The sequence below is a fragment of the Coptis chinensis genome, chromosome 4, assembly GCF_015680905.1.
Source record: "Coptis chinensis isolate HL-2020 chromosome 4, ASM1568090v1, whole genome shotgun sequence".
Classification (NCBI taxonomy): domain Eukaryota; kingdom Viridiplantae; phylum Streptophyta; class Magnoliopsida; order Ranunculales; family Ranunculaceae; genus Coptis; species Coptis chinensis.
Genome location: NC_141459.1, coordinates 94,464,068 through 94,489,525, shown reverse-complemented (window position 1 = coordinate 94,489,525; position 25,458 = coordinate 94,464,068). Strand labels below are relative to the sequence as shown.

General features: G+C 36.3%; 1 protein-coding gene, 1 long non-coding RNA gene and 2 pseudogenes across 3 annotated transcripts; 1 reads left to right on the top strand and 3 right to left on the bottom strand.

The window, feature by feature from the left end:
• Nucleotides 1–10,690: 10,690 nt before the first annotated feature.
• Nucleotides 10,691–15,176, top strand: LOC147505822 (pre-mRNA-splicing factor SLU7-like). Its single transcript, XM_086558246.1, has 10 exons — nucleotides 10,691–10,859; nucleotides 10,993–11,156; nucleotides 11,271–11,383; nucleotides 11,987–12,409; nucleotides 12,594–12,729; nucleotides 12,814–13,113; nucleotides 13,699–13,915; nucleotides 14,256–14,359; nucleotides 14,660–14,728; nucleotides 14,816–15,176. Exons 1-10 carry the CDS (start codon nucleotides 10,715–10,717, stop codon nucleotides 14,891–14,893), a joined length of 1,749 nt encoding a protein of 582 aa, XP_086414372.1. The 5' UTR covers nucleotides 10,691–10,714; the 3' UTR covers nucleotides 14,894–15,176.
• Nucleotides 15,177–16,060: 884 nt separating this feature from the next.
• On the bottom strand, nucleotides 16,061–18,200 carry LOC147505821 (11S globulin seed storage protein 1-like; annotated as a pseudogene). Its single transcript, XR_015193485.1, has 4 exons — nucleotides 17,844–18,200; nucleotides 17,419–17,705; nucleotides 16,849–17,304; nucleotides 16,061–16,573 (listed from the first exon to the last, which is right to left on the bottom strand). The product of XR_015193485.1 is annotated as an 11S globulin seed storage protein 1-like (transcript).
• Nucleotides 18,201–20,124: 1,924 nt separating this feature from the next.
• LOC147505820 (heat shock 70 kDa protein 4 pseudogene) lies at nucleotides 20,125–21,479 on the bottom strand (annotated as a pseudogene).
• Nucleotides 21,480–21,813: 334 nt separating this feature from the next.
• Nucleotides 21,814–23,054, bottom strand: LOC147505819 (uncharacterized). Its single transcript, XR_015220672.1, has 2 exons — nucleotides 22,912–23,054; nucleotides 21,814–22,437 (listed from the first exon to the last, which is right to left on the bottom strand). It is a non-coding gene; the product is annotated as an uncharacterized LOC147505819 (long non-coding RNA).
• Between the last annotated feature and the right edge of the window lie 2,404 nt (nucleotides 23,055–25,458).

Sequence of the window (25,458 nt, the reverse complement as noted above, 5' to 3'; positions counted from 1 at the left end):
ATACAAGCATTTAACATGTACTCCTCGCTTAAATTAAATTTACTGAATTATACTCACTGGAAGATTTGGGAAGCCTTCATTTTATTTAATCTCACTGAGTCTGGAAATTTAGTAACACTTCGGATCCTTAGATACAGTGAAATAGTGTAAACTCTTACTCAGATAAAACTTTACTTGATTAATTAGCTTTCCTCCTTACTTTTGAAGTATCAACTCAATCTTTTTTCAATTTGTTTCTCTGAACAATATTTCAAGACCATTGTGAAAGCAGAAGTCCTTGTATGTCAACATTCAAACAGCGAATTCGTTTACTCAACTAATTCATGAAACTGGAAAAAATGTGCATCTATCCCACTGTTTTATTTTATTATAAGACCAAGTAGGTATTGCCAAACTCCCCAAAGTCCAAAACTTTTTCCCGAATCGAATGACGAAATTGTTTGTCATATGAAGGCTGGGGTGATGAAAGAAAGCACTAAATTTTGCTTGACATTTCTAGTCTAAAGTCATCTCTTAATTAGTGAAGTAAACGCCAAGCGTTGATGATTAGTGGGAGTACAGGGATTACGCTATAAAGCTCTCATTGTCCACACACGTTCAAATGTTCAATGACATTGCGCCTGTACTTTCTTTTGAAATTTCCACCCTTGTGAATTGGAAAACAGTGTCGAGTACTGGCGGCCTAGCTCATATCCCAGTTGCTACATTTAAGTATGACAGAAAACGTTTCCCCTTTTTCTTTCGATAATGCATTGTGCTGGCTTTCACAAAGAATACGATGTCATATCAGTTCTATGACTCACACGCAATTGCCTCGATGAAGTTGCTAGCTAGAGCTATGGAACCAAATAGTGAAAATGAACTTACTGTAATTATTTCCAACGAAAATGAAGATCGCATTTCAAACGTTTTAATTGTTACCTTGGAGCCTGTCATGACGATGCTTCAAATTGAAGATAAGTCTCCATTTCTGAATACACGCAAATGAAACATAAAGTTGCATTAGTAATTTATTATAGTGGTGTTATCTGTTGGGTCCTTGTTAGCAATTCGGGATCCCGCAAATATACGGTATGTGAATAATTCAAGAATTATTCGGTGAGCCAAAAAAAAGTGCGGTCAATCATTCGGTCAAATATTCACAATTAAGTTAAATATCCGTATATGTATAATACGGGTACGGGTATTAAACATTTTCCTACAAAATTATGTGTTAAAAATTCAGTAATTCTCATATGAAAATACTCGTGAGTTTTGGTGATTATCAAAAGATTCGGTGTATTTTAAGTATTTTACTAGTCTACAAACCTAATTGGGTATTTGGGTGTATTCCTATAACACCCTCGTTTTTAGTTCTCTTATTTTAATAATAATAATAATAATGAATAATATATAAAATAATATAGGATAACTATCGAAGTTAAGGATAAGAGTCCCGTAAGTAATAGATAAGTGTTGTCCTTGTTTTGAGTTTTCTCAATGTAGAGTTTTAAAAAACACAACGGCGGTTTTAGAAAAAATGGGAGTTTTACTTCAAGGAAGGAAAGGAAGGTTTTTCCCCGGTAGGCAGGTTGATAATCGGAGAGCCGCTTCTGGTGAGTAGATTAGTTTTTCTATTCACGCCTAACTTTATTGCTCAAAGATTTTGGTATCTGAGCTTAGGTTAGCCTAGATAGTGAAGGTCTGGTGATCCCTGATCGCGGATGATTGAGTTTATGTTTGAGTGTGTGAGGGGGCGTCGAGATGGAGATTAGAGTGTGTTGTTGAAGCTCGAAGCTCCATTAATGGTGGCTTGCCCAAACCAAACACTGCAGTAACACAGTTTGAACGTTTTTTTGTTGATATTGTTGTTGTTTGGGTTTGATGATGATAGGGTAGTGTAGCGTGGGTGTGGGGGCTGTCGATTGGAGCTTGGAACAAGCTTTAATGGAGGCCGAAATTGTAGATCTACTTTTGAAGAAAGGAATTGTTGTAATTAATTGAAGCTTTCGCTTTTATTAATGTTGTTTGGGTTGTTATGGGGATCAAAACCGCGGGGTTGTATTGGGTGGTCGATTAGAGCTTGGTGGTGGTCGGTTTTGGTGGCTGTTGGTGGAGGGAGAAGATGAACAGTAACCGATTTTGGGCTTGGGCCTAATCGGTTGGGCCGAACCCTTATTGTTAGCTGGGCCGAAATGTTTAAATTCTTTGGGCCAATTTCTATTTCTTGTTGGGCCCGATTTTAAGTTATTTGTGGACCAGTTTAATTCAAAGTTTTTGGGCCGGTTTCAGTTCAATTCTTGGGCTGAATGACTTAACTGTTTTGGGCTAATTTCTAATATTGCTTAGGGCCACCCATAGGGACTTAATATAGATCCACTTGGGTCCGCTGGAATAAATAAGTTGGTTTTAGACTTCGGGTTCTAAGGTTTGGGCTTGGCGGTTAGGTCCCAGAACCATTACCTTACACGAGCCCACGAGCCACGACAATGACCTTAGCCATGAACCATTTCTATGACCCCCCGACCTCATTGAACATGGAAACGACAATTTGACTTCAACCATGATGGTTGACTTTGACTTTGACCGGGATTGACTTTGACTAGAGTTGATTGTTGACCGGGTTGACTTTGACCATTGACCCAATTTGACCTTTTAACTTGATTATGATTTGGGTTATTAAGATAGGTCTAGGGCTATTAGCATACTTGACTTTAGGCTAAGACCTCTATATATACGCATGTGTATGTGTATTAACTACTATGTGATTTTTGGCAAGATTTTATGATATGCAACGTTATGACACTAAGACATCCCCAAAATTAATAACGCCAAAAAAAAAATACGGGAATCAAGATACTCATTCGCTCTCTAAAATGATATATAAAATAAAGTTCAATAATCGTAAATAAATTTACCGCGACTCTTTTAGAACTCTCCACTTCAAGTTTTGGAATCGAAGTTTTATATTTCATTGATGTCATAGGTTAGGTGGGCATTTATTGAATGTGCCATAAATGGCCCGTTAAGCGTTATCTATGGGTATTCATTGAATGTGCCATGAATGACCCGTATTCATTGAATGTGCCATGAATGACCGATTCTTTGATCCGCCCTGAGAGGAACTAAGGTATTCACCTCATGGTTAGTTGTGTTCCTTGAGTGTACTGAAATGTAGGGTTGGGTATTCCTTGAATGTGACGAATGACCTAAGGTATATAGGCACTAAATGGTGAGTGTATAAGAAAAGAAATTGATTATTTGATAAGAGAAATTGATTTGATTATCGAGTGTGTATTTGGGCTTGCATTGGAATACCTATAGGATATCTACACATATTATATAAAATTGCTAACTTTCTTTGCGGGAGGGTAGGACTTAATAACATTTTGTGCAGGGGGCCGGTCCTACCCTTATCCAAAAGTGGATATCATGGAGGTTTTTAATTCAGCTTACCTAGTTATAATAACGAAGTTATGATAATGAGTTAATAGAATAGAAGTCTTGCTTGGGAAGACACTATGCCGGTTGAAATGACGGAACGTACTACTTGTCTTCCAAGCTGTGAATGATTAAGTTATGGGAAAATATAACGTGATTGTTTGGATAATTAAAGTATGATAATATTTATATGTGGTTAGTCTACTCATAACAAAGAAATTCCATTTTTGTCACCCATGTTTGCTTTGTTTTGGCAACGTGGGTGTGTTCTTGGGAACATAGGTGGAAGGCAGTGGAACCGCGGCGTGTGATTGAGATTCATACCTGGAGCCCGCAGTCCGTTAGTTCTTTATTAGGTCTGATTCTTATTGAAAAGATGTAATAACGTAGTTTACATTTTTAGCATGACATGAGAATAAGATATTTAAGAATGTTATTCAGAGAGTGATTTGATGTTTTATTGGGACGGAAGATAGACTTTTTATAAAGTAATAAAGAGAATTTTGGAGATTGAATTTGTGGTTAAGATTGTTTATGATGTGGGTTTTAGGTTTTGACATGTGTTGTATCCACCCCGTCATAGCTTGGGTTTTTAGACAATTGAACCAAGTGATGTTTGAGATATTTATATTTCAAATATTCATTTTTAATTGTTTAGAAATTGGCCGCGTGACAATTCCATCGATTTTAGTCAATATCACTTCCAAAATATCCCAACTTCGGGTAAACAAGGAAACTGAAAATGGAGGAGAAGCTCCTTCAACCCGAAAAGCTCTCAATTTATTTTTTTTTCTTATGCTAAATCTCTTTTGTTCCACTTTAATTCCTAAAAATCAAATCTTTTTTACTTTCTTAATGTTTTTCCCTCATCCATAATATAATGAAGTCGAAAAGAACACAAGATCTAGCGGGGCTATCTTTCTTCTTTTAGTTCAAAATTGACGTTTTTTCAAACAAATTTTTGAAGAATATTGGAATTCGTGGAATTAAATGTTTTACTCTCAAATTTGCAAACTATTCCGAATCATTGAAAGGTTTGGACGATAGAACGTTCAGTGTTTTAATCGCTTGAATAATTCCGAATTGGGGTTGGGTCACATTAGGTCATTAACGGGCGGACTTGAACCGACTCACCTATGTCCAAGTCCCGGCCCAAATTATATTTACATTTAGAAGGTCCAAATCCAGGTTTAGGTCCCCGCTGACATTATCGATTCGGCCCGGCCTAGGTCCAATAAGGTTACATGGAAATTGTGTATTTTTTTTTTTCTCTAAAAAAACATAGAAATAGTGTATTTTTTTAAATATTTTTCTAAAAAAAACTGAAATAAAGTGTAGTAAAACTCGAACCCAAGCCTTATATGTGGCACTACAACACTAATCCATCAAGCCTCTTAACATTTTATGTATACTAGTAGTTACACATTTAATATTACTTATTTGAAAAACTAAAAATAACCTTAGTTTTTGGGCCAGCCGCTATCGGGTCTAACGGGTATGTCTATAATCGCCCAATAGTCTTATCGGACAATATTTAAGTTCTAAGAGCATCTCTAGAGGTGGTAGTATAACATGTCTCTTTTCTTCATATTTGAAGAAAAAGTTCGGAATATCTCGGAATTCCATCTCTAGGTGACCTCATTCACGGTCGCATCACCTATTTGTTCGCATTCTTGTTCGTAAATTTGGTAATTTGGATGCGGATGCGAGCTTATTAATAGTAATGTCGCTACCATTGTAAATGTCGCCAACTTTCTTTTGACTTTGACTACTACTATATCAAGGCCATTGCCAATGGCGTGTGCTCTAACGGGCAAAAAACGGCCGGATTTCTACCTCCTATATCTACACTCATCTCCTTATTCATTTTACATACACTCAACTCAAACATTTTTATCAAACAACTTAACCATTTCACATCAATCCTTAACAAACAACACACACACATTGCCAAAAAATGGATCATGAAGTGTATGAGATGTTTCCCCTTCAATCTTCATCTTCATCTTCATTGTCGTTTTCTTTTTCATCTTCTCTAGCGGAAGACTCGGTAGATAGTCTTGATGAAGAATTTGTTAACGTCATTCCCCTTATGAAGCACCATTTGGTTGTACTTGTACAATCACAAGTACATGTGAAGGCAATGGTGGTTCAAAGAAGCGGTCAAAAATCTTGAAGGCCAACTACATTGTCCCTTTTTCCCAAAAGAATTTCAAACGGCGCTTTCGTATAAAAAAAATCTTTATTTCTTCACATCTTCAACGATATTCAAACTTTTAAGTACTTTCAACCTAAATTTAACATTGCTGGTAAACCTGGTATAGATCCTCCGATCAAGGTGGCCGCAGCCTTTATGATTCTTGGTTATGGTACGGTGGATCGATCAACTTGACGATCAATTATATATTTCCGAAAAACCGGAAACCAAAGGCGTTGAGGTATTTCGTGATGCAATTATCAAATTGTGCGGTTCGATCCTACTTGCAAAAGGCAAATATTGCAGATACAGAACGCTTGCTTGCACATTCTGCCATATGTGGATGGCCGGGTATGTTGGGAAGCATTGATTATATGCATTGGAAATGACATAATTGTCCAACTGGATAGTAAGGTGCTTATAGTGGTCGTTCTGGAAAACCATCTATTATTCTCGAAGCTGTTGCAACCGAAGACCTGTGGATATGACATTTTTTCTTTGGGATGCCAGAGTCACACAATGATATCAACGTGTTGGACAACTCGCCAGTATTTGAACACGTGATCAACGGTACTTCTCCACCTGTTTATTTTGATGTAAATCAGCATAGCTATAATATAGGTTATTATTTAGCTGATGGTATCTATCCTGACTATGCGGCATTTATACAAACAATTTCAAACTCTAATGCTCTAAAAACGAAGTGGTTCGCAACAATGCAATAAGCTGCAAGAAAAGATATTGAAAGAGCTTTTGGGGTTTTGCAAGCTAAATTTAGGATTTTGGCAAAACCTTTCAAATTATGGTATGTGGAGACAATGGGTGCATTATGAGCATATATCATATTACACAATATGATAATCGAGCTAAGAATAAAATTATGAAATGAGGAGGTACATTCCTAATCCAGAAGGGCAACCACATATCTCACCTACTCGGGAACACTACATTGAGGGGACTCTATGAGTTCAATCAAATACTATGCATGATAGACTTAAAAGCAACCTTGTTGAGTATCTATGGAGTATTAAGGGTGACCAACATTGATTGTTGTAATTTAATTTCGTAGATGCATTTTTATTTTTAATCATCAATAAACAATGTTAATCAATTTCTATTTTATTATATATATATATATATATTTAAACTAATATATATTTATATAAAATTAAAGTTTATTCATATTAAAAAAGTTACATAGTCATAGAAAATAAAAATAATTAACATTTACCAATCACATTAAAACACTTTAACTACTATTAACATTTTTCATTACAACTAACACCTAACCACTCACATTTTCTACACACTAAACACTTCCAATAGATCAAGACTTTTTCTTTTTAAGGTTCAAACTTTTTTTCATTTTAACACCATCACAACCATTTGGGCATGATACCCTGTATAGGGGCAATACCTATACCAATGATCATCCTCGCCACAACACATATCAACAAACTATCTCCATATATATATATATATATATATATATATATATATATATATATATATATATATATATATATATATATATATATATATATATATATATATATCTATTCCGTGACATATATCATACATGCATTTCAAAAAATCTCATCTCTTCTTCTATAACTTTTTATGTATGAGTATATAACCTTGACAATGTGGTGCTTTAGGACACCTTTTGTTCATATACTTGCATGATAACGCTAGTGTGTGTTTTCTGAGGTGCAAATTTAGCACCTCTCTTGATCGAGTGTCACAGCCCGATTTTCTAAACAATTAAAATAAATGAATATTTGAAATATAAATATCTCAAACATCACTATATTCAATTGTCTAAAACCGTGCTATGACGGGGATACAACACATGTCAAAACCTAAAACCCACATCACAACAGGATCAACTTAACAACAAAATCTCCAAATTCCTCAACTATCACTTTATTAAAAACTTTCTTCCATCCCAATAAAATATCAAACAAACTTTACAAAACAGTTTCCAACATCGTATTCTCATGTCATATGCAAATGTAACCTACGTTATTACATCTTTTCCTAAAAAATCAGACCTAATCAACTAAACTCCCGTGCATCGCCCGCACAAGAATCCAAATCACACCGCTGTTCCACTCGCCTTCCCACCTATGTTCCCAAGAACACACCCACGCTACCAAAACAAAGCAAATATGGGTCGAAGAAATTGAATTTGCCAGATGAGTAGACTAAACACATATAAACATTATCATACTTTAATTATTCAAACAATCACTTTATATTATCCCATAATTTAATCATTCACAGCCTTTGAAGATAGGTAGTTCCGCTATTTCAACCGCATAGCTTCTTCCCAAGCAAGACTTTCATTATATTAACTCACGCTTTATTAACTCATTCTAATAACTCCTTTTAATATCTAAATAATTGAATTACACTTACCATGTCCTGCACATAAGGGTAGGACCGCCACTCCCCCAAGACAAAATATTATTAAGTCCTACCCTCCCGCAAAAGAAAATTAGAACTTCTAACATTTGTCGATATCCTATAGGTATTCTCGTAAGAAAACCCAAACACACTCGCACAATCAACTTAATTTCTCTTATTAATTAATCAATTTTTTTCTTATACACATATTTCACAAACTATGTACCTTAGGTCATTCTCCCGCCACATTCAAGAAATACCCAACCTACATTCCCCAGTACACTCAAGGAATACAACTAACCCCAAGGCTTAATATCTTAGTTCCTCTCTCTGGGTAGTCCAAACAATCCCAAGCATTCATGACACATTCAATGAATACCCATAGATAACGCTTAACGGGCCATTTATGACACATTCAATAAATGCCCACCTAACCTATGACATCAACAAATATAAAACTCAATTATGAAATTTTAAGGTGGAGAGTTCAAAAAGGGTGCGTAAACTTATTTTACGATATTGAACTTTATTTCATATATTATTTCCGGAACGAAAGATTATTTTGATTCATGTATTTTGGTTTACGCTGCTATTAATTTCATGGATGTATAAGTGTCATAACGCCAGATATCCTAAGAGATTGAAATATCACATAATAGTTAATACACGCATACACGATATATATATACAGGTCTTAGCCTAAAGTCAAATACCTATCCCAATAGACTTTATCATAGCCAAGTCAAAGGTCTTTATGACTATGTCTCTAAAAATATAAATCTTGTCACGTGTCTAAAATACGCCATATCAACGCCAAATCTTTATTTGATAAAGACAAACCAATTTATGCAAAGCCCGCAATATTTTAGCATTTGATTTGTCCATACAATCTACAAATATAATAATGAAGCACAATTAAACAAATGTTCCACAATCAAAGTTCAAACCAAAGCCCAAAGGTCTAACTATCTAAAGACCCAATTTGATCTATATTAAGTCCTATGAACTCGCCCAATATTAGAAACGCCCAAAAACTGTTAAGTTAAACCGGGTCCATTAAATACAAGTGAGTTCGCCCTAAAACTTTAGATTAAACAGTCCAAACTTTAATATACACCGAGCCCAACAACTTTAAAATAGAATCCGCCCAAAACCAACAAAACAAGTTAGGGCCCAAGAACTTAAAATAGCCCAAATGAACTAATCCACTAGCTTTTGGCCCAAAGAAACTAATTCCCTTTAGCTTTTGGCCTAAAGATCAAATGAACTAACTCGCCAAGTTCTAATTACTTTTGGCCCCAAAAACGCTCATCTTCTCTAGATGCCAACAAACCACCACCACCAAAACCAAACCGAATTTCACCACCCCATTTCAACAAGCTCGGTTCAATCCTCCTACCAAACCAAACAACATTGATAAAACCAAAAGCCCAAATCGTCCAATTCAAACATTACAAAAACTAGATCTAGAAATTTCTTGTCGCCATTAATGGTCGGGGTTTCAAGCTTCCATCACCCACCATGACGACCTACTACCACCATACATCAAACCCCACTCACCATACCAAATCGCAGCTCAAACACGAAAATACAAACAAAACCCAAATCCTTCAAGAATACGTACCATGGTTACACACTCACAACAAGTTTGATAAAAAGAAATAATGAAATACTCGATTCCATTCATGTTAAACAAAAGATAACGCCTTTAATCGTCCATCGATATCCGGCCGCCGACGGTTACATTATATATCGGGCTCATCATATCGATATCAAAGACGATATATGGTTCAAGTTATAAGTCTAGTTTTTTTTTACGTGCCATTTAGTTCAAAATCGATACATGCCACACGCCATACAACCAAATTTCCAACAAATGACAGACTTGCGCCTACATGCTACAAACCGACAAAAGCAATGATCCAACACTAAAACAGTGTTTTAAAGATTTTCAAAGTGAAATCTTTTATATCGTTGAATGTGAAAGTATCTACTCACCTTAACTAACAAACTCGACGAATTTTCCTAGCCGAATGGTCGTGGTTCCACCTCTCCAAAGAAACCACCTTCTTTCTCATTTTATATTTTATTTTTTCTCCAACCCTATTTTCCGTATCAAATATTTTATATACTGGGTCCTAAACCCAAGCCCAACACCGACTGGCCCAAAACCAGCTTTTCCACGTGATCCCGAAATCCAATCCGACGAATTTTTAAAATAAACAATTAAATTAATTAATTAAATAAAAATACGATAAAAAACACGTACAAGTTATATCGAGTGTATCAAAATAATACGATTGTTGAGTTGATTCAAAGAATGTCGATATGTTGGCTAGTTTTTTCAATGATGAAGAAGAAACCATAGTTGTGGAGATAATTTTGGAGTTGTCAAGAGAATGAAGAATTTCAAATTTTGAACTTTAAGTCCCTATCTTATCGGTTCAGATTCAATCCTGGCCCGGCCCATTGACAGCCCTAGGTCACATATGTGCACTGGCCAAACTAGAAAAGGTGATGTCATGCCTGTATACCGAAAACGACAAGTGACGACATAAGGTAGCTTCTTGGGCCACGTATCCAAGACCAAACGCTAAACTGCCTCCCAAAAACGTTATCCGAATCCGAGAATAAAACCAACCCAAACCCGACCCGAACATGTGCACCGTCTGACCGTCATCAATAATAATGACCCGTTTTGTTTTGTTAAACTCTTTTCTCAATTTCTACTTTCTCTCTCCTCTGAAATCGTTTCTAGGGTTTCTCTGTTTCTCCAATTCCAAGAATAATTTCAATCCCGGTTCTCGAAATTCCAGCATGGCAACTGCTTCAAGTAATATTCCTCTTCCCTGTTTACCCTTTTTTTTTTTTTGTTAATTGGATTGTTAGAAGATATAATTTATGATTCTTGGGCATTGCTTAGAGTTAATCATAAAGCTAGAAATTGTATATTTTTTTATTTGCAGTGGCATTTAAGTCTAGGGAAGATCATAGAAAACAAATAGAATTAGAAGAAGCGCGTAAAGCTGGGCTTGCACCAGCTGAGCTTGATGAAGATGGAAAAGAAATTAATCCACATATTCCACAGTATATGTCATCTGCACCATGGTATCTTAATGCGGAGAGACCGGTAAGTAGTATATCTGTTTTATGATTTGCTTTTTCTTCTTCTTCTTCTTGTGCATTTGCGTGATTATTTATGTATGTATGTATTAAAACTCTGCTTTGTGTTCTGTTATGTTAGAGTTTGAAACATCAAAGGAAATGGAAGTCTGATCCAAATTACACTAAAGCTTGGTATGACAGAGGTGCAAAAGTTCATCAGGCGGAAAAGTATAGGAAGGGTGCTTGCGAGAAGTGAGTAGATTTTATTTTTACGTCACTCGTCTCTGTTTTTTGTTTAATTTGGAGGTTTTATATTCCATCATTAGGTGGAGTTGACATAGTTTTAGAAGATGAAATTTATCAAATGGAAAAGTAGGTTCACTTTCTTTTTTACCTTCAAAAAATGAACATGAGATATCAAAATTTTGCACTTTATATGACACCGTTAGTTGTAGTGGAAATATGTTATTCATTCATGAATCACAGTTTAGACTATGTAATATATCAAATGGAAAAGTAGGTTCACTTTCTTTTTTACCTTCAAAAAATGAACATGAGATATCAAAATTTTGCACTTTATATGACACCATTAGTTGTAGTGGAAATATGTTATTCATTCATGAATCACAGTTTAGACTATGTAATATATCAAATGGAAAAATAGGTTCACTTTCTTTTTTGCCTTCAAAATATAAAAATGAGTTGTCAAAATCTTGTATGGAAGGCTTTAATTTATAATTGATGGGACCATAACCCCGTTTCATGTGTACTGTTTATGTACTTATCAAGTACTGTCTAAATGAAATTTTTTTGGTGCATTGTATTGATTGAATGAATCATCTTATCTTGTCACAGTTGTGGTGCAATAACACATGATGCAAAGGCATGCATGGATAGGCCTCGGAAAAAAGGAGCAAAATGGACGAATATGTACATAGCACCTGATGAAAAGATCGAAACTTTTGAGCTTGATTATGATGGCAAGCGGGATCGTTGGAATGGGTATGACCCGGCAACATTTGCTCGTGTCATTGAAAGATATGAAGCAAGGGATGAGGCCAGGAGGAAATACTTGAAAGAGCAGCAGCTGAAAAAGTTAGAGGAGAAAAACAGTAATCCTAGTGAACAAGTTGAGGTTAGCGAGGAGGAGGAGGAGGACGATGATGAAGATTCATTGAAGGTAGATGAAGCAAAGGTGGACGAGAGCAAACAAATGGACTTTGCAAAGGTGGAAAAGCGTGTGCGCACCACTGGAGGTGGCAGCACAGGAACTGTAAGGTAAGTGTTTTACTTATTTCTAAACTATGTCTAGGAGAATGGTCTGTCTTCAGATAGTCTCCCCCACTCTCTCACACACACAGCCATACACTCATTTATGTAGTTGACTAGTTTTCCTGCATGATGAGTAGCTGTTTTTGTAGTTTATGCATCTTGAACCTTTAACTGAAGTTATTGATTTCAGGAACTTGCGAATTCGTGAGGATACAGCAAAATACCTTTTGAATCTTGACGTCAATTCTGCCCATTACGATCCCAAAACTCGGTCTATGCGTGAAGATCCTCTTCCGGACAGTGATCCGAATGAAAAGTTTTACGGAGTGAGTGTTTAAACTTTACACTTCTGATTCATTAATATACACACCGTACTCGTGGTGTTAATCAAGTTGAGTTTTGTTCTACAGGGTGACAATCAGTATAGAACAAGTGGTCAAGCAATGGAGTTCAAGCAACTTAACGTTCATGCTTGGGAAGCATATGAAAAAGGGCAAGATGTTCATATGCAGGCAGCTCCTTCTCAGGCTGAACTGCTGTATAAGAATTATAAGGTTATCAAGGAGAAATTAAAGACTAAAACGAAAGATACAATTATGGAGAAGTATGGGAATGCAGCAGCTGAAGAAGAAATTCCTAAAGAACTTCTCTTAGGACAAAGTGAGAAACAAGTTGAATATGATCGTGCTGGTAGAGTGATTAAAGGCCAGGCAAGTTGTTTAACACTTTTTTCATTGTTATTACTTATTCATGTATATGTTCATTGGTTCCCTTGTTTGATTGCCGAGCCCTAGTGTTTGGAAACCCCTTTTAGTCTTCAACAGCACTTTTCATTCCCGCTTCAATTTGGATGGCATTTTTTTCGCAAATTAAACTTCTATGGATGGGTATATCCGTCTTAGTTCACTTATTCACTTGAGCTACAGACTAGCAGAGCTGTTGGCACTCTACGGTCAATGTAGTCTGATGGGTCTCAAGTTCCATTCATTGGACAGTATGAAATAGTTGAAATGGTCAACTTGAGTTCTCAGTTGTCCACTTAGGTGATCTATGGTTTCCAGGTTTTTTGGTCCCTCTAGGCATCTGCTTGCCTTAAATATGATGTGCAGTCAGATTATGATCTTGGCTCGATATTTAGTGATTTTAAATCCTTTTATGGATTAATGCCCCCCTCAATCTGTTTTAGGACTGGTCTATCATTTGTAACAACTCTGATATTTCTCGTATTTCGGTTTTTTTCTAAATTTTGATGATTTTGAGATGTAGCTGTTCTCACATATATATGGTATTTGCAGGAGACAGCACTTCCAAGAAGTAAGTATGAGGAGGATGTCTATATTAACAACCATACATGTGTATGGGGTTCTTGGTGGAAAGATCATCAGTGGGGTTACAAATGCTGCAAGCAAATAATCAGGAACAGCTACTGCACTGGAGCAGCTGGAATTGAGGCTGCCGAAGCGGCTACAGATCTTATGAAAGCTAACATTGCTCGTAAAGAGGCCACTCAAGGTGAGTCTGCGCTCTATAAAAGATCGCTCTGTAAAAGATAGACATGCTTTTACATTGCTAAAATTATAAAATCAAAGAATTAAAAACAAAAGGGTTTGTCATGATAAATTGATTTTACAAGTGGGGTCAGAATTGCTTATTAATTGAACCAGATGTAATCTTTATCTGGTCGGTAATTGCCTTCTTTTTGTATTTATAATCTCACCGAACATTGAATATTGTCTTCTGATGTTAAACTATTGTGAATATAAAATTTGAAAAAATTGTTTTTTTGTTTTTCTTCTTTGATGTTTTTAAAAATACTTGCAATGTGTAGCCTAACATGTCTTAAATCTTACAGAGGATCCTACACCTGTAGAACACAAAAATCTTGCTACTTGGGGAACTGATGTGCCCGATGATGTGGTTCTTGACCAGAAAAAACTTGCTGAATCACTTAAGAAGGTTTGTGTGTCCGTTGTTATTCCTTTACCTATTATATACTTCTTGCGTCAACAGTTGGCTATATATGTACGTGTTTCTTGCTTGAAACTCAAATTTTACCTTAAGAAGCTCTTAATCTCAACTTAAAACACATTCAAGCTTTAACTTATTTTGTGCATGGAATGGTCGAGTTGAGGTACAAAGGCTTTCCTTCACCACTGCGTTTCATATTCTTTTGAAAAACAATTGCTGCTTTATCATAAGGGTTAGTTTCTTGTTTTTTACAACATAAATGACACTGAAAATGTTTTTTCTCGGCAGGAGGATGAGAGAAAGAAGGAAGAGAGAGATGAAAGAAAACGCAAATACAATGTCAGGTGGAACGATGAGGTATGCTATTTCTTTTGCGTTCCCCAGTGATTGGTTTGATTATTTTGGACAGTCTTCTTGTAGCTCATAGCATCGATTCTTTTATAGGTTACTGCTGAGGATATGGAGGCATATAGGATGAAGAAGGTCCATCACGACGATCCAATGAAGGAGTTCATCAATTAGTTTCCCTCTGGCTTCAGCAGTTTTGAAGCGTTTGAGCAGATAATTTGGGTACGCTTGTACTTATGTCCATGATATCTAATGTGCTGTACAAATTACTCTTGAGGAGGCTAGAGATAATTACAGTCTATTGTTTGAATTACTCATGAAAGATCTATTGTATCAGCGTAGCTTGTGCTTCAAATCTCATGTTCTATTTGAAGGCCGAAATGATGTAATAATAACAAATATTTTGATGGTTTGTTCAAGATCTAGAGATAATGGCGAAAAAGATTAAAAGATTAAAGGATGGTTTGATTCTAAGAATGTAGTTGTATTGTATCAGCCCATAGAAAAAGATGCTTTCTGCCGATATTCAATGAATTGGCGTTGTTATTCATTTTATTGACATTTTGTTGAAAATGATTTAACCTATTGATTCTACGATGGGACCATTGAAGTATTGATGATATTTTGTGGAGGTTTCATGCATATCTCGTCTATGATGTTATAAGCCAACAATAAACATCTTGTTAGTTTAGAAAATGAGGGTGTGAGCAACTTTAGGCTGCGCAAGAAGGCATAATTTGATACCGACTCGTATTTCATAACTCCATTATGAACGCCTTCTGCAATATTTTTAGGTTTACATCCCTTGTCTCAAGTTTTGGAGTGTTGACATGTATTTTGAGGATAAATAGAAAATTAACAAAACGAATAAGAGGGGTGTATATGAACTCCACCACAACGAACTCTAACACTAAAAACAAGGAATTAGAAACTAATTTTTGGTGGAGATGTTCTCCACATAATAGAGACTTTGAAGAAGTACGACCTCGTCAAAAATCGTTTAGAATGTTGTGGAATTATTTAACGGTTTAGATTTTGTTAATTTCGATACAACTTTTTTTGATAATGTTTAGAGCTGATATAGAGCTGATTTTTTTTCGATAGAATAGGTGTTAGGACTTCGGAGTTCGGACTGACTATTTCCTGAGAGACATAGGTTGTGCAATCTCGTATAGCTGCATTCTAAACTTTAGTATAGCTTCATTTAAACTTTTACACGTGCTTATGTTTCAGTCAAGGACATTCGAACTCATTAATCCTCCTTGGGTTGGAGACTTGGAGTGAGTTGGACGAATTACGCGAGGAGGCAATTCCTGATATATTACTCAAAAGAATCGACCATCCCACAAGCTAGGTTTTATTAAATTAAAACTGGAAACCATAGTACACATACTCCAACTAGTATCTACGCCAAAAGGCATTATTCTTACATTTTTATAGGAAATCTGACATCAGTAGATCCTTAAGCAATAGCTCTTCCCTGAGACTCGGACCTTGGAGCAAAAATCTCCGTCTCTTCTCTGTTATATTTTAAACTTCTGGCTTCTTCACTTGAAATACGGAAAGCATTCATGAGAACTTCTTGAGGCAATGCTCGGAGAGCCGAGTTCCTTCCTGCAAGGGTGCTTGACATGGCGTTATCGTTGGTTTGGAATGAAATCCATTCGAAACCATTATCACCGGCCTTTTTCACCACAGCAAAGTTCTGTGGAACAACTAAGAGCTGGCCTCGATGGAGTTCACCATCGTAGATTGGTTGCTGGTAGTTTCCAACAATTTGGACCCGAGCATCACCCTAGTTACATACATAACACAGTGGGCATTCACATGCCACTGAGGAGCCTCAAGAGCGTTCTGCAGAAATTACGAAAAGCATGTCACCGGGTTGCAAGAATAGTGAGGAACTAATAGATGTAAATTAGGATGCTGAGAGAGTACTCTGAAGTCACAGTGTTTAAACTTTAAAGTGTGATTTGCAACGAATGGTGGAATATATGTTTTTTTCTTCACCCGCTCACTCACACTTTGAAGTTTGAACACAGCACGGTCATATTATTTCGGCCATAGTACCTCTGATAATCTAAATTTAGTAATTAAATCATATGAGCATTAAATTATTCAAATCATACCCTGTAGAGAACTCCCTTCTCGGCATTCAAGTTAAGTAGTCTCAAAATGGGAAGGTTCCTGCTGTTGATTCTATTGATGCGTCCGGCGTTGGGGTTGTATACATCAGATTTTGAGGGGTTGTCAATGTTCACTCTAAGCTTTATGTTGCAAAGAGGTTCCTCTAAACCATTTGGTCTTTCTTGCTGATATTCTTCTTCTTCCTCCTCCATTCTTGGTGGCCTAATAACTTGAAGCCCACTCTCCACACGGACGATACTTCCCCTGTTATCATTTTGGCCCTTTAACTTTCTTGCTATATCTCTGCTAACACCGAAAGCTTCAGCCAACATCTGATCGTCGAAGCCACTGAAAATGTTGTTGGACGAGTTGTCTTGTTCAAACCCCCAGGATGGGTAAGCTGACCTCCCTTGTTGCCTTTCTCTTTGTTGTTGGGGGTTACCACCTAGGTAGAATGACTACAATGCAGATGTTATATATATCAGTCATTTAGATTTTTTGAATCTATGGAGTATAATATTATGTGACTTACACATTTAGACGTATATTAATTTTGTGTGCAATATTCTTACCCTTCTATTGTTATCGAGTTGGTTTTCATTGTTGCTTGTGTCGAAAAGAGAGACCATGACAAGGGGAGTATCACCGTCGTTGTAGACCCACTTGGCAACTCCTGCAGGTGTGGCTACAATATCTCCTTGGCGCACGCGTCGGACCTTCTGATGCTGGTCTCCTTGTCTATATCTGCTCTGCTGGCCTTGTTCATGCTCACTCTGGAACTGTTGTTGTTGCTCAGATTGCTGAGTTGATTGGTATGTCTCTGGACAACCTGGGATAATTGTTCCATGCATACCCCTACCTGTTCAAGCATGCATAAACATATTTCATATCAATAACATAGGGATTTTATCTCACTTAGCGCTTAAAGAGTCTATAACCATGGTCCAGCCTATTTGGACATACAAAAAGGAAACAGTAGATGAGGGAGAAGGCTAGCCTTGGAGAATGTAGGAAAGCTTAGGTGCGTTGTTGAAATGAGGCAGGAGAAGTCCTCTAGGCTGGATTGTATGACGAGTTACTGCAACACCGGCGCACTCCAATTGCTCGTTGTTCTCGTCCCAGTGTTCGGTAACACCAGCCTCGGACTGAATCCTACGAGTTGGTTCAAGTGCATCAATATTCTGGATACGGCATTGGCTTTGGGTTTCTCGTTGTGATTGTTGAGTTGCTTGGGCGTGGAACAAAATAAGAAAACAAACACTAAGTGAGAAAAGCAACGGAAGCTTTGCCATTGTGGGTGAATTAGTGACTAGTGACTACTACTATGAACACTTGCTTGTGTTTGATGTGAAGGGGTGAATCGGGATGGCGTGATATATATAGTAGAAAAGGGTGGCTGTGGAACTGACAGATTGCAATGGTTGGTGACGTTCTTAAGCCATCTTTCACCAGGCATGGCTATGAAACTCTATCAGAAGGCGAGTGTACAAAGATACTAATATTAGTTTTGTCCTTCTAAAGAAAGATTGATACCGTGGGCAAGATATGCATCCATTGTTATTAACACAACTTTCATCAAGTGGCTGTGCAGAGTTCATGATTAGAGGTTACTTTCTTTTTCTTTTTTTCCTCAATTTCTGATTGCTATTTGGTCATAACGGTCGCAATTCAGGTGGATTAGGGGTGGCGACTAAGCAGTTTTTTAAATGTTTTGCTTGTTTGCTTTTCATTCTATTGTCGAGTTCTACACTTCTACCAAGGTGTTGAACAAAATTGTAGGAGTATATATCCAACTATCCATGCCTCTACAACTTAAAGGATGTCGTGTTACATTACGTCATGTTTACACTTGTCAAGTGTAATTTGGTCATTTATTAGTTTATTACTGACCAATTGTCTTTATATAACTCAAATATGGCTACTGGCTAGACTGACAATAAAAAATATAACAAGGTTGTCTTCATTTCCATTTTAATCAGGTATAGGTAGGACGAGGGGAACTTATTTTATGAAGTGCATTTGTGTGTTTACCAAACAACAGCATGCTACATGTCCACGTCATGTGTTCTAAGCGGCTCTGATTGTCACTTTCAGTCGGGGAGGCTCAAACCTAGATGTGGCCTTAGGTGACTGATCTAAGTGCAGCCTTTTTTACTATAAAAATTTATTGAAAAATTGAAAGTTTTGTGTGTGAGAGAGACTCAAAGACTTTGAGAAAGAGAGACATTGGTTAAGTTAATATGCCTTTAATATATATGTCTTTAGAAAAATGGGAAAAAGGCCCATAGAACTAGCCATTTGGTCCAGCCTATGGCCGGACTTGCTACATAAATAGCTAATGACTCAAAAGCCTAAAGTCCACTTGAATAAATAATATATGTATATTGATAGCTAATGATTCATTGCATACTTTGTTTGAAGAGTTTATGTTTTTCTATTTTTTTTAAAGAGATTGCAAGCTCTCAAACCTTGCTATCCTTACAGTAAGTTAGGGTTCCTGAGTTACTACTTTGGAGAGCTCTCACTTTTCAGGTTTTTTTTTGTTTAAGAATGGTGATAAGAGGAAGAGAGAGGTTTTTTTTTTTTTTTTTTTGTTTTTGGTTTTTTTTTTTAACAATTTTGGTTTTTTTTTTTTTTTTTTTTTTTTTTTTTTTTTTTTTTTTTTTTTTTTTTTTTTTTTTTGCGGAGGGTGACATGTCTCTATTAGAGTAAAAAGGGGACTAACGTGTTTCACTGAGAGTATTCTCAACTACTCAGTATTCATGGTCAATCATGAGTATAACAATAGAAGATGTATTATAATGGGGTTTTAACCTATGCATGGTATAAACAAACAGTACTACGACTGTCAAATATTTGTACTTTTTTTATAATCGAGGTGGACTGTTATACTCGAATAACAAAGGCCTTGTTTGGCATCCTGCAGTCCTGCCCCATCTTATAGTTATTGGTGACAACGCACTTTCTACAACTAATATATATGATATTATCTTTCTCCAAAAAAAGTTCAAATTAAATTCATTATCTTTCTACAACTAACAATCATGGTAAGCATATATGCAAAACTACTGCAGAGCAAAATACCAGACAGTGCTCATAAAAACGAAGAGTAACAGAGTTGTAGAAAACAAAAATCTTATACCTAAGAAAAGAAGAGAAATGCATCCATCAAACAAAATTAATGGCCAATAAAAATAGAAGGCCATCACCAGAAATCAAAATGTTTCAAGATCTTGAAATAAAACCGGATAGATTTGAAATAATAGGGATATGATCCAATTAGTCGACCTCCTCAATCTTGGGGCCAACACCGCTTCCACCAACGTAAGGACCATCCTCATCCATACCAGCACCACCCATATCAGCACCCGGCTCCCCGGGTACATCTTTGCAATGATGGGGTTGCGGATGCTCTCCAAATTCCTTCATCTTGTCATCAAACTTGTCGACCTCGGCAAGTCGATTCTTTGTCGAGCCAACGGATGGCCCTGGTCAATTGCATCCTCAATCTTCTTCTTGTTAGCCGGGTCAAGCTTGGCACCGATCTTCGTCCTTGATAGTGTTCCTCATGTTGTAAGCATAGTTCTCCAAAGCATTCTTCGACTCAACCTTCTTCTTGTGTTCCTCATCCTCGATTTGTATTTCTCTGCCTCTGAACCATCTTCTCGATTTCATCCTTGGACAACCTACCCTTGTCATTGGTGATGGTGATCTTATTCTTTTGCCCCGTGGTCTTGTCCTCGCCAGAGACATTCAAGATACCATTGGCATCAATGTCAAAGCAAACAAGATGTCTGGGGACACCACGGGGAGCGGGGGGATTCCCGAAGCTCAAATTTACCCGGCATGTTGTTGTCCCCGGTTCTCGGTTCTCTCATCCTCGAATACGGATCAACACACCGGGTGGTTGTCAAAGTATGTAGAGAAGACCTATTCCTTCTTGGTGGGGATGGTTGTGTTCCTTGGGATCAAGGTAGTCATGACACCTCCGGCAGCTTTCCAACCCAAGGGAAAGTGGAGTGACATCCAAGAGCAAAAAGGTCTTGGACCTTCGTTACCCTCACCACTAAGAATAACAACCTTTGAACAATGGCACCATAAGCAAATGTGACCTCATCGGGGATGAATAATTGACAAAACCATTACACTGCTCAACATGGTATTCTATGATTACTATTTACAATAATCATGGATCAAAATAAAATATTACCAACCACTATGCAATGATACCTATGAGAGTAATAGTCCCTTCATCAATATTAACCAAGCCTTGTAGTAGTAAGCTGCAAAACCTAGTTTGCTATATACGTAAACATACCCACCATGAGTAGCATATAGCATAATCATTGAAATCCAAGTAACATCTAGCTGTTCAAGAAGATCTAAGTTAAGGAAATGAAGACAAAACAAAAGAAATTATAATATCAAGTGAAATTTCATATTATTCCTAACCGTCTCAATCGGGAGCATTAGTTTTTGAATTCATGGTTGTTATTCCATCAAGTGGAAATTTTCAGATCATGTCAAAGTGTCTCGATCACTTGTGTAACAGCTTTGGAATTCATAACCACTACTCATTTTGCACCACTCCATATAACGAAGAGACTGACAGTAAATGCTTCAGGCAAACCATTTTTCTTTATAAATTTTAACCAATGCATTACAGCGTTGAAATAAACAACAACCCATGATCAATTTAGTAATCTGAATTTGTAGACCATCCGCTGAAGCATTTCATCAAATAAGTGGATAAAAATAAATCAAATTTCGAAACACAATCAATTTCATGAACAACTATCAAATGGAAAATTAATACAAAAAATATATGCACTAAATATTCTTGTCCATATTACCTAATGCAGTAATCTAAAAAGACACGCTAGTCAACTTTCCTTCCCAATGTCCCCATTAATTTTAACGTTCTCCTTTGTTACATGGACACACAACATTGATTGTCTTTTTATATATATATATATATATAAAAATGAACTTACTGGGATCCTGAACTTATTATTCATAATTGTTATGGGCAATGGTTAGAATAACTTCATTATACGTAACATGCTCATCAACCATCTTAATCAAGATTTAGAGAGGATTTGCTTTTTGCTACAACATGTTCACAATAGAAACAATTTCGTTCAAAAATTAGTCTATCCCAAGGTAATTATCTAGGTGTACGTGTGTTCTTTCAGTGAGGGTACATGCCTTGAATCAAAAGTTACTAAGCTAAAAAAACTCACCATTGAGTAAGTCAGCTAAGCTTCCCATAGGGTAGTAATCCGAAAGAATAACTTTGATCCTTTTGGCAAATAGATACGCCCTCACCTGCAAAAGATACTCACTGCCCTTGCTAACCTCCGCTATATGCTCAACTCTCCTCCCAAACTCCTTCCTCCTAACTGTTACCTTACTAAATCTTTTTGCTGCATAAACAGTTCCATCCAATAAAACCACCTTCTCAAATATTCCCACACCACTCTCTCCCATCATCTGGACTGAACCCAACATCACTTCTCTCAAACAAAGCACCCCCCTCACCCTTGACTTGTTAAATGACCCTCCATCACACATGTTAAGTGGGAGTTCACCTGTTAGACCAACAATGCATTCCTCATCCTCATAAGTACACTGCTGTGATGATAAACAACTACCCTCTCCATATCTAAGGCTTCTAATATTCTTGTTAGTACTTTTTCTTTTTCCGATAAATGCTCTTGATAACATCTCATCAACAGCTTTGGAGAAGGTGTTGAAGGGAAGATGAGAAGATAATAGTGAGCAAGCAAAGCTAGCAAGCTAGAACGTGTTTTAGACGTTGGGGTTTGTCCTGTTTTTTGTTTTGATATGGATGCATTAGAAATATCGAAAGCCAGGTTGGTGTTAGAGAGTTTCATTTGTTACAAAAAAACCAAAGAAAGATTCCATTGATATCCAATAAAACATAGATGCTCGGTAGTTGTTTCTTCAACTGAATGAAGATTTTTATAGTATGCTATGCTCAATCTACGCTTTTGTTGAAAAATTACAAAAATGATAAACAACTCAGAGATAGAAAATCATACCTTTCTTCTTCTTTCTAAAAGTAACTCGCTTTTATCACGGCTAGGAAAACTCTCGTCAACAACTCCATGCCGAAGTTGAATGAAATTGGACTCTTTTCGGTCTCCATAGGTTTCTGCTTGTCAAAGATGTTGTTTGTTGGAACCAAGCAAATACCGTGAACTTGGAACCACAGATTTCGGCTACAAGCTGAATCTTCCCCATTTTTTTTCTTTGCCATACTCTCTGTATTGGTGGCTTCCTTCAGTTGAGAGAAGGCTTGGAATATCTTTAAATCTAACTACTTGAAGAAGAGAAGAATAAGAGAGAGGGTTTGAAGAGATGATTTTTTTTTTGGAGAGTTGGGAGTGTTTTGTAGAATTGAAAAAAAAGTATAGAAAGAGGTTTTTATCTATTTTGGGTTACGAATAATTGAAATCGGCAAAAAAGGGCGTATAATTTTTTTTTTTTATGAAAAATCTGATGTGTCAGTCTCAGAGAAAAAAGAGGGGCTGACGTGGGTCACTAGGAACATTTTCCACTACTTAGTATTAGTGGTCTTTGATTGCAGCTCCAAATAGGTCCATGATAATGTCTGACATGGGAAGTCAAGCAGCGAAAGATATAGAGCAATTTTCAATTGTGTATTCAATTGACCAGAACCTAGTAATAAAATCCCAGTTCCACGATCCATCACCTGCACTAATGAAGTTTGCAACATACTCCAAGTTCAAATCTGGTGGCTTAAGTGGTAATCTTTCACCATTGACACTTTTAGCAACGCCTATGCAAATAACCATTTCTTTGTTGACCAACTCCTATGCTCAGTTGCTTACCACCCATGTCAGACATTATCATGGACCAATTGGGACTCTGAACAAATCAGTGTAATAATTATAAGTTAAGCTTGGACGACTCAAATGGTGAAATGCAAATTCACGTATGCCATTATTGGTTCATCCCTAATTCCCTATGGCAACATGATACACATATTTTGACAAATGTATGTATCTATACCTTACTGAAAATGAAAGGAAGTATGCCAATAATGATTTATCATAATTGAGATATCATAATAAACAACAAAGTTGAGAAAGAATAAACAAATTATTTGCTTTTTTTTTGTCAAAACAAAAACGATACCTTAAACTTAGAAGCTTGCAAAGTGAGTCTTCCGTTATAATCCCTTTCTTGATCCATTTTTTTTTTGAATTATTAATAATATCATTACCTGTCAAAAGTTTAAGCATGATTTTGCGTTAGGGATAGAAATTCATATATACATCAGAAATTTATAGCAAATAAGAATATACATATACTTGTATAGGTTTGGCAATGAGAAGTCTAATAACAAATACCGTCTTTTTCATTGTTAGTAAGTACTGGTTTCTAATAATTACGTTGTGTGAGCTTGTGTACATAATGTGTCGATTTACCGAATTGATAGTGGATACATTTCAGATTTAATTCTAGTGAACGAAACCTACTTCAACTTGTATTTAAGCATTTAGAAATGAGGTCAAGAATATTAAGAAGCTAACTTATGTAAACGACATGAAACAAAGTTGAAGAAAAATACCTATGGACAAAGCAACAGTGGAAAACGTATGAGTAGAAATTCGCCACTTTTTCAAATTAAAACAGATTTGCAAAGCAATGAAAGGGATAAAAAAAATGTTGCAATTTCCTACCATTATAAATAAAACCGCAAACCATTATTATTATTGGGATTCGTATTTGTTAATTTCTAATAACACTCAGCGTCACTTAAATGAATTGAATGATCTATATAGACTTTAACCTATCCAGATGATAGCATTTTAATTTTATTTTTTGTTTGTTTGTTTTTTAATAGAAAGAAATTTGGTTCCATCGTGAGAGTAAAATGAAACATGATTGCGTAAAATTTGTTATAAACAAAAAAGTTTTGAGATTATTATCTCATAATACTAATTTACAGAATATGTGCAATTGAGATTATTCCCCTGAAGATCAATGTGCTCTGACAAATTGAAAAGATTAATGTGAAAAGTATGTAAAGTGATTAATAGAACATCAAATGGTAATCAATGGGTAAATTAATCCAGGAATTGAGGAAAAACTGAGAAAGTACCTGTTGACCTTCTTCCTCACAATATCCCATCAAAACAACCAGGTTCCGGTGGTGTACTCTTGATAGTAACTCAATTTCTGTGAGAAATTCTTTTTCACCCTGTAATGAACCTTCAAGTGCACGTTTGATGACCACAATACTTCCATAAACTAAAATAACTTTATACACCTTCCCATAACCTCCTTGGCCAATCTGAGTAGAGTTATTGAAATTGTTTGTGGCCGGTGCCATTTACACAAAAGTGAAGTCCTGGACACCATCAACTTTGATTTTGATCCTTGACACTGCCACGGTTGACATAGATATAACTAATACTATTTTCAGACAATATATAGAAAAATATGAACTACAAAACTATTATCGATCCATCTCCAAGAGCATATCTACTTTTTGCTTTCTTACAAATTTGTACATTTAATAAAAAGAATCAACAACATTCACAGGACAGCTTCAAAAC

Excerpts from the sequence above, each read along its gene's own strand:
- LOC147505822 (XM_086558246.1), top strand. The coding sequence starts at position 10,715 with ATGACCCGTTTTGTTTTGTTAAACTCTTTTCTCAATTTCTACTTTCTC. Across the intron at positions 12,730-12,813 it reads CGAATGAAAAGTTTTACGGA|GGTGACAATCAGTATAGAAC; the intron begins GTGAGTGTTTAA and ends TTTGTTCTACAG. Across the intron at positions 13,916-14,255 it reads TCGTAAAGAGGCCACTCAAG|AGGATCCTACACCTGTAGAA; the intron begins GTGAGTCTGCGC and ends TAAATCTTACAG.